This window comes from Apostichopus japonicus, chromosome 4 (assembly GCF_037975245.1).
Source record: "Apostichopus japonicus isolate 1M-3 chromosome 4, ASM3797524v1, whole genome shotgun sequence".
In the NCBI taxonomy this organism is placed as follows: Eukaryota; Metazoa; Echinodermata; class Holothuroidea; order Aspidochirotida; family Stichopodidae; genus Apostichopus; species Apostichopus japonicus.
The window spans coordinates 24,807,539-24,822,428 of NC_092564.1; the positions used below are offsets into that span (position 1 = coordinate 24,807,539).

Below are 14,890 nucleotides of genomic sequence, written 5' to 3' on the forward strand. Positions count from 1 at the left end.
TTACAGAGGTCACATTTTAATCTAGTTACCTTCACACTGATTGTTGTCATTCTTCCTATAGCCAGGGAAGCAAACACAGTGATAGCCTGCAGCTGCATCTTCACAGAAGTCATTAGGACCCAAGCAGATCTGCTCTGCTGCTCCTGGTGCAGCACATTCATTGAATTCTGAATCATAAAGGTAATGAATATACTTTATGCTTGACAAAATGAAATGAGGTGATGATGATAGCATAAATGAATGTTGTAGGATACTTCTGAATACAAAAAACTTACTTTCAATTGTGGTCCACATTGTGGCAGCTTTGGCAATTTGTACAACCTTTGCCACAACTGTAAAATAACCATTACAATTCAATATTGAAATGAAACCCTTTGTGATCTCAAAAAACCTAGTACTTAGTCAACCTGTTCTTTCAACACATTTACTTGATAATAACCTCTGACCTCAAGTTAACATCCAATAGATTACCTGGTACTGCATTACACTTGTTTGGATCAGTACATACGATGATATAACTATCCTGAAATAAACCGCATCTAGTGTCAAAGCAGTTATCGTTATGAAAGAAAAATCAATATTATAAATCAGTTCCCAATTCACAGGTGTAGAAATAATATCTTTCGAAGGTCAACTTTCCTTTGCTACGTACAAAGAGAACACCATTATTTAGCTGAGTTCCTGGAACCAGTACAGAATAATTAACATGAAAAACCTATCACAAAGAAAATGTTGCTAAGGAAAAATATTCTCAGATTTATTTTCTTCATTTTCTTGCCTGAATTGTTTCAAGTTTCTTTTGATTTCTTTTAATTTTTTACAGTTTACTCCTGTTATTTGTTCGTAAGGGAAGGTTCATTCTTACAACTTTAGCTCACCTGAAGTTTGAGTCCCTCCCATATCGAACTCTGTATTGTACATAACAATTGTTATTATACTTCCAGATTTAATTTACATAAATGTGAACAGGAATTCTTTATACACTTGTCTAGTTTGATACCAACTATTAAAACTAATTGTTTTCAATACTTAGTTTAAGTTCAGAGTCTATTCCTATCTATGTGCTAGCCCTAGGTTCCTACCAACAGTAATAAAACCTTGCATTCTGTTTCATTTGATACAAACCAGAAATTCACCGGATAGAACACTAAGGAAGGAGTTTTTACAAAGTTTGTAAAAACAGAAAATTGTTTTGCTGAATATTGTCTGCTTTGGCCAACCTATGTTGACGGATTCTTTGCCTTGAAGGGAAAAAGACACAAAACTTTTCATGTGTTTACTGCTTTCTCACAAAAGTTATCCATAGGTAGAAGAAAACACAAGGCAAGATAAAACTTGCTTGGAATACTGTAATTACAACAGACTGTCATGTGACATCAAAGTTTGTTTCTACTAGAAGTAAAGGTTTAAGAAATGTAGGCATGTCTAACATGAAAAAGAAACCAAATATTTTTATCAGTAACATTTCCTCTCATAAAAACTTTACCATTTTTTGTTAGAGTATTCTTTGCTACCAACTTGGAAGCTGATAACATCTATTTTCAAGTGACCTACCAGTTCCTGGTACTGTTCCATCTAGCACAGCACATACAAAACTGTATGACTGAATACACTGGACTGATTCCCACTGACCGGCATCATTGATAATTACACAATCCAGACGATCTTCGACCTCTCTGCTTATACGCACTGGATGGCCCTCTGCCCAATTGCTTTAAACAAGAATAGATGGCAATAGAAAAGAAAATGGTATTTACTTAGAAGAGAAGAGTAAAGAGAAAAAGGCAAAGCAATTCTCCAGTAAAAAAAACCCACACAAACAAACAATCAAATTAAACTTAAATTTCTTTAAGGGCATAAAAAGTGACTATCCACAGAAAATAACAGCACAAAACTAGGAGAGTACTGCACGGTTTTCATCTGGACTCAAAATTGAAATTCCATGATTTCACCATGAATATTATTTAATACCTTCAAGCCCTAGCTATAACGGTCATGATGCTAAACAATCTTATTATATAGCTTTATCTGCATGAATAGAACACAAAGGGTTTTCTCCTCCTTCCATTTGTCCCTCTTCTGCTTCTTCTCATTCTTCTTAGTTTTGTTGTTCATCCAGTTTATTCAGTCAAAGCACTCACTCATACCTCTCCTTGTACATTATTATAAATTTGTTGCTCAGAAGTCCAGGTTGAGTCCATGGTACTGTCAGTAAAATTGCAACCACAAACTACTTATTGCAAGTTAATTCCCATGACACAGCCCAGAGCATAGCAAGAAACTATATACATGTTATCAAGTAAACTTACACTTCAGTTGGCCAGGTGCCATCCAGCCACCTGAACTCCCCTTCTGTTACAGTATCAGACAATCCAATTAAGAATTGTGGAGCAAATATTCCTGTCAGTGGCCTACTCTCTAGGAACAGGCGCTAGTGGAAGGAAAATAAGTCAAATTTAAGTTTGAAACTAGTCTCGTACAGTCCACAGCTGTCCCATTGAAATGTTTACGCTTACACAATGTCTATACATTATACATATAATCAGCCTTGAATGCAGTTATTATACAATGCTATGCAGCCACATATGCATGGGTGGGAGAAATAATAACGCTTTATTTATTCACATTGGGTGGCAATCCACTATACAGTTTGAGTTCAATTTCTTTCTTTTTTTAGATTTTGGAAGACTGTTTCAGATGGGAGAAGTGTGGATTTCTCCTGGATGAATATCCCATCTTAATTTGGCTATCCCGGACTCTAACGCACTACCTCCCAGATGCAAAGTGTCATTGCTTCTAATGCCACCATCTACAGTATTGCCACTCGACCATAGCACTGGTTCTAAATCAACTCTCAAGGAAAAGGTACTTACAATCATGTTATCCATTTCATTACTAGCACACACAAACTGATACCTATCCTTGTGGTATAAATTGAATCTATAAGTGCTGTAGTAGTCGGTTGATTGCTATCACACTATAATGATGAGATACTTTTGCCCAACAATTTGACCACTTTGTGAAAGATAAACAAATGAAAACTGTAACACCGAAGCAAACTGTCTCGCCATTACGCAAACTTTGAAACAGCTTTTTGGATTTGGTAAAGCTTAACCAATTTCTGCAACTTCAAACAACCAACAGAAACACCTTACAGAAATTTGAAGGGGGAGCAGTGGGAGTCAATGTGTTCACATTTTGCATTTTATGTCATTCTCAGATAACAAACTCATTATAACTGTACTCACATATTTAGGATCAACAGGATTGATTTTTGCCAAAACTGCAAACTCAGCTTGATTTTGACATGTTGTTACTGCATCTTGGAAAGTAGCAGAAGGAGTAACGACAAACAGAAAACAGTCTCCTTCAATTTTGAACCACCTCTGGTCTGGACATTCATCAAGTGCATCTGATGAAGAAATGTAGATTCATTTATGAGAGCAGCTTTTCAACTCATTGCGCAAAGTTCACAAAGTCACAGAATTGCGATAGTTACAAAATGCATGTTATTTCACAAGTTTGGTAGTTAATTTTATTGTTATTAGAAATGCTGTTTGGAAATTTGAGGGACAACATGTTCAAAATGATCCAAAGATTCAAAAATGTTATAAAAGTTGTCACTCGTAAGTATGATATATGAGCTAATAAGATGTAGCTTGGCGCCTAGACATGACATAATCAAGAGTAGTCCTAGGCCTATAGGTCAGCACAGGAGTAACACAACTTCTATGGCATAGGAAACACTGTCATTTTTGTACATTACTCTGTGTGTAAAGTAGCTAGATGGGCCTACCCTACATTTTAGTAGTTCTTGTTTCGATTTCTGCGATCTTCTGTGCGAGGTATTTGTGTACATCTAGGCCTATGGTTTCTTTATGTGTATTATATTACTAGGTTAAAGTATAAAGTTGATTTTCTCCACTTTCCAAACCCAAGACAAAAATGCATACATGACTCGTCCGTTAACGATAGCTGTTTATTTTTTCCTTCATGTCTTGTCTTGAGATTTGCACATGAAATTAGCAGATGTTTATTTGGTATTTGCAAAACCTATTTCACGTACTGCAGTGTCATTTACTGGGGCTAGGCCTTGTCCCAAACGACCAGAGTTGATGTTATTTGTTACTTAGCGTAACGTTAGGTTTCTACTACTACTACTGTACTACTAGCCTAGTACTAGCCTAGCTTATTTACACCATAGCCTGGTCAAGCGTACGATTTCACTCTTAAATCTTGACCGTGGCCTTGTTAGTTAGTACAAGCAGACTAGGGCTACACTGAGGTCGGGAATTGTATTTCTTAATTCCTGATATCATGTACATGTCGAAATGATGAAGTCATTTTCTCACGTTAGTATCGAGACCGCAGCGAATATGTTGTGAAGTAACTAAATAGTATACCGTATATTTTAGAAAGTGCGAAACTGCATTGCGAACGCAAGTTCATGCAGGCACCACACACTTTACATAATGATTTCGAGCAGACGACCATCGATGTGAATAAATCGTACCAATGGAACGCCATTAGTGCCAATAGTTCACTTTGTTTTACCGTGTTATAAATGAGCCGTGCTTGTCGGAAATGTGTCAAGTGACGTGCACAGGATTTCAAAGGTGGGGAGGGGATTGGGTAGGAAGCAATACACAAAATTCATTGTCTATAATTAGCTTGAAACTCATGGTTGTGCTAATAAAAAAGGATTGTTTTGTGTGAGGTTGAAGAGGGGGGAAATTAACACCCATAGCAGTGGTCTAATTCTCCGGCTGAATGTATAAGAGGCTCCCGACTGTGAGCCAATTCGCCCGATTGGCCATGTTCCATGCCCTCACCCCCACTTGCCCACGCAACCGCAATGTTCAGGACTAAACCAAACGTTTTTTGTACTTCCGAATTCTTAAGTGGGGGAAGGGTTGGGATCAACTTAAAAAAACGTTCACCAACACAAGGGCGTAGGAACCGGGGGGGCTGGGGGGCGCCAGCCACCCCCCCCCCCGGTGAAAAATATGGGGGGGCGGAAGTATCATTCCGCCCCCCCCCCCCGCTCCGCAAGTCAAAAAAACCCTTTTTCATTTCCAAATGAGAAAAAAATCTCATTTGGAGCACCAAATTGCATCTAAGGCCAGGTGAAAATGCAAAATTATTTACAAAATGGAGTGGGATGTTAAAGTGTGCTATATTGCACCAAATTGCATCTGAGGCCACCTGGAAATGCAAAAAATTCCAAAGGGGAGGGGACACCCCCTCCCCTTACACCCCTCCCCCAGGCCGGCCATCAATCTTCAGCCCCCCCCCCCCACTCAAAATTACCTTCCTACGCCACTGCACCAACATCCTAAAATGATATATACCATGGAATGTCCATGCAGATGTAAAAATGTTCACCCCCATGCACGACACACTTCCCCTCCTACGACTCATATAGTGGACATTTTGTGATAATCAACATCAACATTTATGACAGAATAGTAAAATGAGATGTCGAAATTTCGACTTGCTCCTACTTATTCGACAATAAATCGAAACTTAGCCTAGAGAAAAAAACTTAAACAAAATGCAGAAGCTTCAGTTGAAAATTGATATTTCGATTTTACAAAAATCGTCGAAATTTGACAAAAGAGTTGAGATTTGGGTGTAATGTCGGAATATTGAGAAAATAGTCAAAATCAGAAGATGACAAGTTGAATTTACATTATGTCGATATTTTGGGAACAAATCGAAGTTTTATATAAAAAGCCAAAATTTCGATATGAAGTTTGAGAAAAATAGTTGAAATTTGTGTAAAAGTAAGTGGGCCTGACGTTTCGATTCTAGCAGGATCTTCTTCAGAGGCTGAATGACAAGTAACAGAAACTACAAGGGACAAAATACAAGCACATAACACAGATGGGTTAATAAGCAGGGTGAAGACAAAATAAGATGGATGTAAGAGGATTAGTTGACAAAGGGTGGAGAGAATAAAGAAAAGAAAAGAAACCAACAGGGGGAAGAGAGGATCTCGAGAGGTAGGATATCAACTGTAGAAGGACATAAATGAGATTAACGGGACTCAAAACGGTAGTGAATAAACTGAAGAAGGAAAAAGAGCTAGAAGAAGAGGGGTGCACCAGAGGGGAATAATGGGAGATGGGGGGGGGCAGAAGAAATGTTAGTCATGTCCTTCCTGAATGTTGAGCCCATGAGGTTGAATGGTGCGAATGCGTTGCATCCACAGCCTCTCTCTCTACTGATTCGTATACTAGGTCAGCCTGAGGACGCCTATACGGATTCGATCCCTTGTAGGGACATGTCATTAATGGTATGGTTGCGGAGGTTAAAGTGTTCTGCAACCGGGTCTCAGTCTTTAAGGTGTTTATCGTGGATATGTGACCATAGAACCGCTTCTTGAGGGTGGTTTTGGTTTCACCAACATATACTGGATGCCGCAAACGGTATAGTTGAAATTTGGATAGAACAAGTCAATTGTTCGCACAAGAAGGAGAAATTGTGATATAAAGACGAAATATGGGGGGGGGATAGAAATTATGAAATAAGATAGTCGAAACTTGGATATAAAAAGTTGAAAATATCCAACGTTCCCTTTGGGCCACCATGTTTGCCGTACGCACTATATTATCTAAGCGAAAGAATACTTACGAAGACCAGGGTAAAGCGATAGCACCAGCGCTAAAAATAATAAAATCCCTTTGTGGTTCCACTCCATTATTTTGGCGACACCAGCAAAAGTGATTATCTATCTCATTCTTCTTGTAAAGGTCAAAACTGTCTGCAATGGCCACTGACTGAAATTGTACAAAAATGATATACTAATTTAACAAATATAACATGCACGCAAAACAAAACAAAAATCTTCCAATAGACGTGAAATATAACTCCAACAGAGGTTCGTTACTGTTATAGCTGGCGTGGAAGTTTACTGTATAACATATCAACTACACATGTTGTTTCTGTATGTCAGTGTATTGTAATTGCATCTCTCTATTTCCATACAGATATTATTGTTAGAAAATAATAACTGATCAGTAGGTGAGAAAAACTGGGTGGTTTCACCTGTACATAATAGAAAGATATTGATTTTTCAATATTTCATAATCAGTGGTGTGCACAGATTGACTCACCGTGCACGCATGATCGTTAAATATAGTTATATAGCAATCAATTAACTTGAATTTAACATTACGTCGTAAGATGTAATATACTACATACAGGTATCTGTAAAGTTAACCTTGCTAAATTTTGTATAGAATGACTATATAGTTCACATTTCATTTGACATATTTTTTTACACGTCATGTGATTGCCTTAATTAACCAGTTTACAACACTCTAAACACAAGGTTGGGCAAATATTTTACCCAACACTATACGGGATACGGTCTATATGTATCCAACCAAATTTTAGCAAAATTCTGCCCTAAAAGCAAGCAGAATGTAGTCTACTATGACTTATATTTATCACTTTTCAGCAATTAAATTGGTTAAAACTGTTGTAAATTAACTATAGTTTTGGGGGAAAAACTCTGTTCAAAATTAATACATGATATACGTACCCACTAGGGTACCCTCTTCTAAATCTTTTGTGGCACTAAAGTTTTGGTACAAATACTTGTTTCTCAGCGCAAGGTATATACTTGCTTTTAAGAGCTGAAGTCCCCCAAGATAGAGTCTGGGCACGAAAACAAACGACTAAACTGATATACACTCAATTATACGTCAGTCCCCTGACCGAGGGTGTTACTAAAACGAATGACAATTGCGTTACACATAACGAATGACAATTTGTTGTACACACTAAAAATTGCGTTGACTAAAACGAATGACAGTAATGACAGCACAGACATTTGCTTCAACCGGATATCACAGTGCAGACTTCGTGGGTATATTAAAGCCACGCAAACCGAGTGGACGCGAAGTGCGTGGCTTACAGATCTAGTAATTAAGTACGGACAAGATACAAACGCACCTTATAGTAAGCGAAATTGTAAGTCTGATTTTAAAAAGTAAATTTAACGTCATTTTTCCGATATTAATTGTTAGAAACTAACAATACTATAATTTTGAAACGGCTTCAGTTATCTTCCTATAAAAATCTACAGATGTAAATGTCAAAAGCACAGCATCTATCTCCTCTCACCACTGTCATTCGATGTCATTCGCTGTCATTCGCTGTCATTCGCTGTCATTCGCGAATGATAATTAACCCTGTGTGGAGGCAATTGTCATTCGGTCATTCGCTGTCATTCAGTTTGTCCCCTGACCGAGATTGTAACCGTATACTTGATCATGACAATGTTATATCAAGTTAGATTTACGGGTCCCCCAATTGACAAAGAAACATACTACATACATGTAACTGTAGCCAAAGTTAACTAGTGTTAAAAACAACTAGTGCTTAAAACAATCAATTAACACGCTTCAAGCGTGAGCATTCCAGATACTAAATCACTCAGATTTTCCATCTGAATGAAAACAACTGTGTCACGACGTTATTACATGTCCAAAATTCGTTAATCATGAAAACTGTTGTTCCACCCTATTTATCTGTATAAACTATTTCGTAGTAAATGCACGCAAGAGGGCCATGACGTCATATGGTATAAATATGCAGTGGCGTATCCAGGATTTTCTAACCCGGGGGGTGCGAATTACTATCTAAGCGGAGCGCCATGGCACCATCGGTTGGCGCGCAGCGTACAAGAAAATTTCTGGTTTTGATACCCCCTAGATCACCGGAAATGGCACTTCTCGGGCTTGAAAATGACCAACCAGATGTACACTCTTGCCTGAGAACCAAGTATTTCCCAATAGTTATTTCCCCATCCATAATCTTTTCGAAGATTTTCACCAGGCACACATGATGTTCGACCTCATCTCATGTCCTGTGGATCATTGCTTTTGAAGGTGATTCTACGTCGCGGCCCACAATACCCGACAGCCCCACTTTTTAAGGTTTTCAGCCCATTATTTGTTCCGAATTTGAAAATTCACATTTCTCGTGAATAAATTCACTTCAAAACATACCCATAATGTTGCACAAAATTTAATCTATGGACAACCAATATAGAAAAACCTCATTCAACCCCTAACAGACCGGTCAAATTTGAAGTATGATTAAGAATGTTGGTCAGGAAATTTTCGAAAATAATTTATTGGTGTACAAATATTAAACCCTCTTATAACGGCTATTATAAAACTTGGTTGAAGGAAATGAAAATACCCAGATATTTCCGAAACCGAACACTACACACATAGGCGTAGGAGGCGGGGGGGGGGGGGGCTCCCACTGAAAGAAAAATAAATTGCAATGATGTAGCTAAAGGAAATGAATCTCCTTGATAATTGAAATAAAGTTCTAAGCTTGGCCGACTAATTCACCATTACTAATGTAAAAGAGAATTTGACATAATTTGACCTCCATGCTTTTACTACATCTACATAAGACATTTCGTTGTTTACATTAGCATCCCGCGGTATACTGCGCAATTTCCAGGGACCGTACGGTACACGATGGCATTCGATGTAATAAACGATGCTTGCTTATATGATATTGACTTTAACACGTTGAACGCGCGCTTCGCGCGCGAAAAATTTAGGCTATATTTTTCGGGCAAGTCGTTACAGCCCCCCCCCCCCCCCAAATCAAATTGGGTTCCTATGACTACGCACATCGAGAGTTTTGAGGTTGTTCATTCTGGAACGCCATTTTCATGCTCACTGATACAGTGGCGTAGCTACGGGGGGGCCTGGGGGGGCCGAGGCCCCCCATGAAATCGGCTGGCCCCCCCACCGGCCCCCCCACTGGGAATGGGGTAAAAAAAAAAATAAGTGCGATTCACTAATATTTTTTGTTCAATAATTTGGGAAATAGAGTTACACAATTTTCTCGTCTGCATCTGGTAGAATAAGAATGATACAATATCTGTAGTAATCATGAGAATGGTCACACATCATGGCATGGCAATGGTCGATGCGACGATTGCGACCATACACCACGAACCTTGTTGTGCTGCGCGATATCGATATCTGCTGAATATGTTCAGTGCTTCCACCTAGCGCAACAATCTATCAAAAGATTGGCACCGTTTGTACTGAGCCGAGGTATCAGGTATTCATATATTGCCTCGAGTCAAATGAATATATGCAGGTGCGGGATCCAGGGGGTCCGGACCCCCCCCCCCCCTGCTCTTGGCCAAAAAAAAAAAAGAGAGAAAAAAATAATTAAATTAAACGCCAATTTTAAACATGTAGGACGTCAGAAAAGCGGTTATCCTCACAAGTCAGCCAGGTGTGTCTTTTCCGTCAAATGAACTATAGTGTGCACGCGTGCTACACGTGCCAAAAATGTCTTACAATCTCAATTTTCAGACAGAAAAGTTTCAAAATTGAGGTGGTGTTCAAATTTTTTGGGCGGTGAGGTTACAGAGCGGTAGGCTGCTAGGATGCGCTAACGAATTTTTCATGAGCAAACCCCTCACCCTTCCAGAATCCTGGATCCGGCCCTGCATCAAACAGTGGTGACGGAACGGGAGGGGATTGGGGGCTAAAGGCATTATGATTTTTGTACATCTCAACTCATCTGATATGTAATACCATATTTCATAGATCGTTTTTTTCTCATCAATTGAGAAATTGCAGACATGAGATCCATATTTTCAGGCTAGGTACATGCAGCTTAGAATACTCGGGAAGTGCCGTTTCCGGCCATCTGGGGGGTTTGTAAAGCCAAAAATTTTCTTGTACGCTCCGCGCCAACCGATGATGGCGCTCCGCTTAGATAGTCTTACGTTCAGGCGCGGCTGGACCAGTCAGATCCCCCTGTCACAAACCCTGCATCCGCCTCTGATATGTCATTGAATATTCCACAAAACTACTTATTTTATGCCCACGAAACTGTCGAAACATGATTTTCCACTACTGGTAGAGATATAAAATATTGGTAATTCTGAAATTCCTGCATACATGCGGCTATGCCTGTTCACTACTCACTACTGTATCGCCTTAAAAAATGATGAGTGGAAATTTTTTCTCCAGGACCATATCGTATCGTGGGTATTGAGTGCGTCTGATATACGAACGTACGTAGTACGTCTATGATCATATGCACTGTACTGTACTAATAGAAACATAGATGAATTTCACTCCATGGGAGTGATCACTGAGCACATTCCGGTATAAGAGTGAATTTCCACTCCATTGGAGTAAATCTTGACTCCTAATAGAGTTATATTCACTCATATTAGGAGTGAGGGATAACTCCAATAGAGTTAAATTTCACTCTTAATTTGAAGTGCGCCGAGTGATCACCCCAATGGAATGAAATCCACTCATTTGTTTTTAGAGTGTTGCTAGATATATGAAGAAGAAATTTACATACCAATACATGTTATCGGTCATCGATTGGCACAAAAACCCAGATTCTGATGACAGCTGCCTCAAAAAACCCAATAAATGGCCTAATTAGCACCGAGCCACCAATGTGGACCATTACCGAAACATCGATGCGTGTTAGTCTTCCATCCCCTTCCTCTAATGCTATTTAAGTCCACATGTGGGCATATCCTACAAACCTAGCCCACAGGGGTTTGAGTTAGGAGAAAGGCCTTGACACCTTGAAACGACAAATGATGCCAACTTCCCTCAAGTTAAAAGTCTGGCTGAGTTGGCAAGGCCAGTCAGCATGAAAGAGAAATTTTTTTTTTTGGCGTTTCTGTCACCAAAGTTGCACATCTTTTTGGTTGCTATTTTGCCTCACAGGTGCCATCTCCTGCGATCTGGGGGGGGTGCTGAAATCTCAAATTTTCTCTGTACGCTCCGCGCCAACCAAGGTGGCGCTCCGCTTAGATAGTAACCTCCGGCCCCCCCCCCACAAGAAAGAACAGCCCCCCATGGCCCCCCACTCCAAAAATCCTAGCTACGCCACTGCACTGATATGATGTCATATCTGCTGTTTGCTTTACAAATTAGAACAGGCGCGTAGCGAATAATTTGCCAAGGGAGGGGCGAAGCCTATAGGCAAACTATCTAAGCGTAGCGCCACCACGAGTTGGCGCGAAGCGTACAAGAAAATTTTGGCAGAAACTGCCTCCCAGATCGCTGGAAATGGCACTTCCCAGGACCATGGGTTGGCGTACAAGAAAATTTTGGCCGAAAATGCCTCCCAGATCGCTGGAAATAACACTTCCCATGCCTTGCGAGTTGCATCTAAGCATTTTCTATTTTGAAATTACTAGTGATATCATAAAAAAAAATATTCTCGGGGGGGGGGGGGGCGTTCGCTCCCTTCCCGAAATGCGTCATGTTCCCCGACGAATCGGTCGAATTCGAGACCAGCCACAGTTGGTTTCATAGCAGATGTTTTAAGGCGTCCATACACACACACGCGTTATGATAGACCATATATAGTATATATATAGACACATTAGTGAGAGAGGAAAATGAAAACGTCAAAAATGGAGTTGTCGGTGTAAGGGGTAGGGTGAGGCGCACGCCCCTTCCGAAATCCTCGATCCGTCACTGGCTACCCGGCCATGTGTATATAATAGGGATCAGCGCTGTAATTATGTCACTGTTCCCCTTTCTCTTCCCTTGGCGTTTTTTTCTTTTACTCCCTTTTCTCCTTTTTCTCTCTTTCTTCTTTTTCTTTTCCCTTCCTTCCTCTCCTCCTCCTCTTTTTCCCCCTCTTTTTTCCCTCTTTTCTTCTCTTTTTTTCTCTCCTCTTTTTCTTACCCGGGGGGCGCCCCCAACGCCCCCCCCTGGATACCCGCCTGATATGATATAAATCCATTGCTTTAAATTAGCAAATAATATTAAAGGGACTATATGTATAGTGAAAATGGGTTGGTATAGAAAGATTTGATAACAAAGCAATTAAAACCTTACAAAATATGTTTAAGTGTAACGATAGGTCCACCATGAATAAATTGATGACATTTTCCGTGTTTCTTGCGAGATTTTGACTTAGTTTGTCGATATTTGGACTTTTTATTGCCATTTTGAGAAGAGAGCTGAAGTCTAACATTCGACATTCGATTAGGTAGGCCTATATGAAATATCTCTAGTCACAACTCCTGGGGCAGGCCCGGAGGTGAAAAGGCCTATACGGATCTGTACTTGTAGTTAAGCCAATAATTTCATGAAGACGATAAAGTATTTACTTGTAAACATGCAGTTCTATAACTTGACACAGGCATGCACGTTTTACCGGCGGCACGATGTGTGTGACTTTTTAAAAATTGTTTTCTTTTTTCATGCAGTTTTTTAATATTCATTTAAAAGTGGCTACAGACTATTCAAACTACAATCGTCTGTTTTTGGTTTCGATGATAATCGTAACCTTTGCATACAATGATGGCGTATGTGTGTGTGAGTGCGTTTGTGACGCCCAGCTTGTAAACACGATATCTCAAGAAGGGAAGATCAGACCAATTTCATATTTAGTGTGTAGAAGTACCACATTAATTACAAGAAGCCTATTATTTTTGGTAGAGGTCAAAGTTTATTTGGGGTCACCAGGGGTCAAACTACGAAAACCTTGTAAACATGATATCTCAAGAGGAAAAGGCCAGACCAACTTCACATTTGCTGTGTAGAAGGACCACATTGAGGGTAAAAGCTAAGTGTTTTTGGTGGAGGTCAATGGTCATTCGGGGTCACCAGAGGTCAAATTGTGAAAACCTATAAACATGATATCTCAACAACGGCAGGTCAGACCAATTTCCTATTTGATGTGTAGAAAAAACCACATTAAGTAAAAAAGTCTCCTGTTTTTTGTGGAGGTGAAAGATCATTTGGGGTCACCAGGGGTCAAATTGTGAAAACCTCGTAAACATGATATCTCAAGAAGGGAATCATCGGCAGACCTCAATTTTTGGTGTGTAGAAGTACCACATTGTGTAAAAGAAGCCTGTAGTTTTTGGTGGAGAGCAAAGGTCATCTGGGGTCATCATAGGTCAAATCGTGAAATCTTTGTGAACGTGTACACTCTCACTATACATTACATCGGATTCATGAAGAAAACTGCTCATGTTACATCATCGAAACCACAATGCATTATTGCATTCTGGTTATTTATGTATCCACTGTGAGTTATTACATGGGAACAATAATCCTTCACCCGTGTTCATCATGGGGTGCAAGGGCGGCGGAACCGGGGGGGCACAGGGGGCACGTGCCCCCCCACTTTTCCTCAGGTTAAAAATGTGCCCTTTTTCTACATAAAAATTGAGGTGTCTCAAGTTAGCAAGAGGCCAGGGAACCAGAATAAACACTCGGGAAGGCCTTTTCCGGCCATCTGAGGGGTTTGTAAAACCAAAAATTTTCTTCTACGCTCCGCGCCAACCGATGGTGGCGCTCCGCTCAGATAGTCGCGCATACAACTTTGCAAATCCTGGATACGCCCCTGACTTTTAATGAATTTATGTGGGTCAAACTCAAAACTATTTCGAATGGAAAAAAATTGTTAAGATATTAGCAAGAAATAAACTCTAATTCGAAAGATTCCTACATTAGCAACTAGCATGATTTCACCTCATTTTGTCTCAAAAGAAAACTTTTTCCTTGTTTCCCAATTTGCACATTGGATATTGCAGTGCTAGTATGCATATTTACCTTGGAGGGGGGGGGGGGGCGTTGATGGAGTGATGTGTATACGCAAATAAGATAATACAATAAGAGTTATGAAGGGTACTAAATATAAGGCTGCATCAGTCCAATCGAATTTCTGCAAAGTGCCTTTTGATGTCGGTGCCCCCCCCCCCCCCCAGATTAAAAGTGCTTCCGCCGCCCTTGATGGGGTGGGTACATAACTGCCCCCAGTCATCCAATCCCCTTTGTCGTTATTTATGGTATCGCTGACTGAGTTTACCTTTGGAAGTTGAAATATATTTAATTGA

At 39.9% G+C, this 14,890-nt stretch overlaps 1 protein-coding gene across 4 annotated transcripts in view; it reads right to left on the minus strand.

Moving 5' to 3' along the window:
* LOC139966898 (uncharacterized) overlaps positions 1-6,895 on the minus strand; it is a 68,608-nt gene extending 61,713 nt beyond the window's left edge. For 3 of the 4 annotated variants that reach the window (XM_071970367.1, XM_071970366.1, XM_071970365.1), the window contains exons 1-5: positions 6,637-6,895; positions 3,249-3,412; positions 2,310-2,431; positions 1,555-1,712; positions 30-167 (exon numbers count right to left, since the gene is read on the minus strand). In XM_071970367.1, the coding sequence (XP_071826468.1) occupies positions 30-167; positions 1,555-1,712; positions 2,310-2,431; positions 3,249-3,412; positions 6,637-6,703 (649 nt within the window). In that variant the 5' untranslated portion in view covers positions 6,704-6,895. The remainder of the gene's footprint in view (positions 1-29; positions 168-1,554; positions 1,713-2,309; positions 2,432-3,248; positions 3,413-6,636) is intronic. The other variant, XM_071970363.1, reaches the window with a different exon arrangement.
* Positions 6,896-14,890: the final 7,995 nt, after the last annotated feature.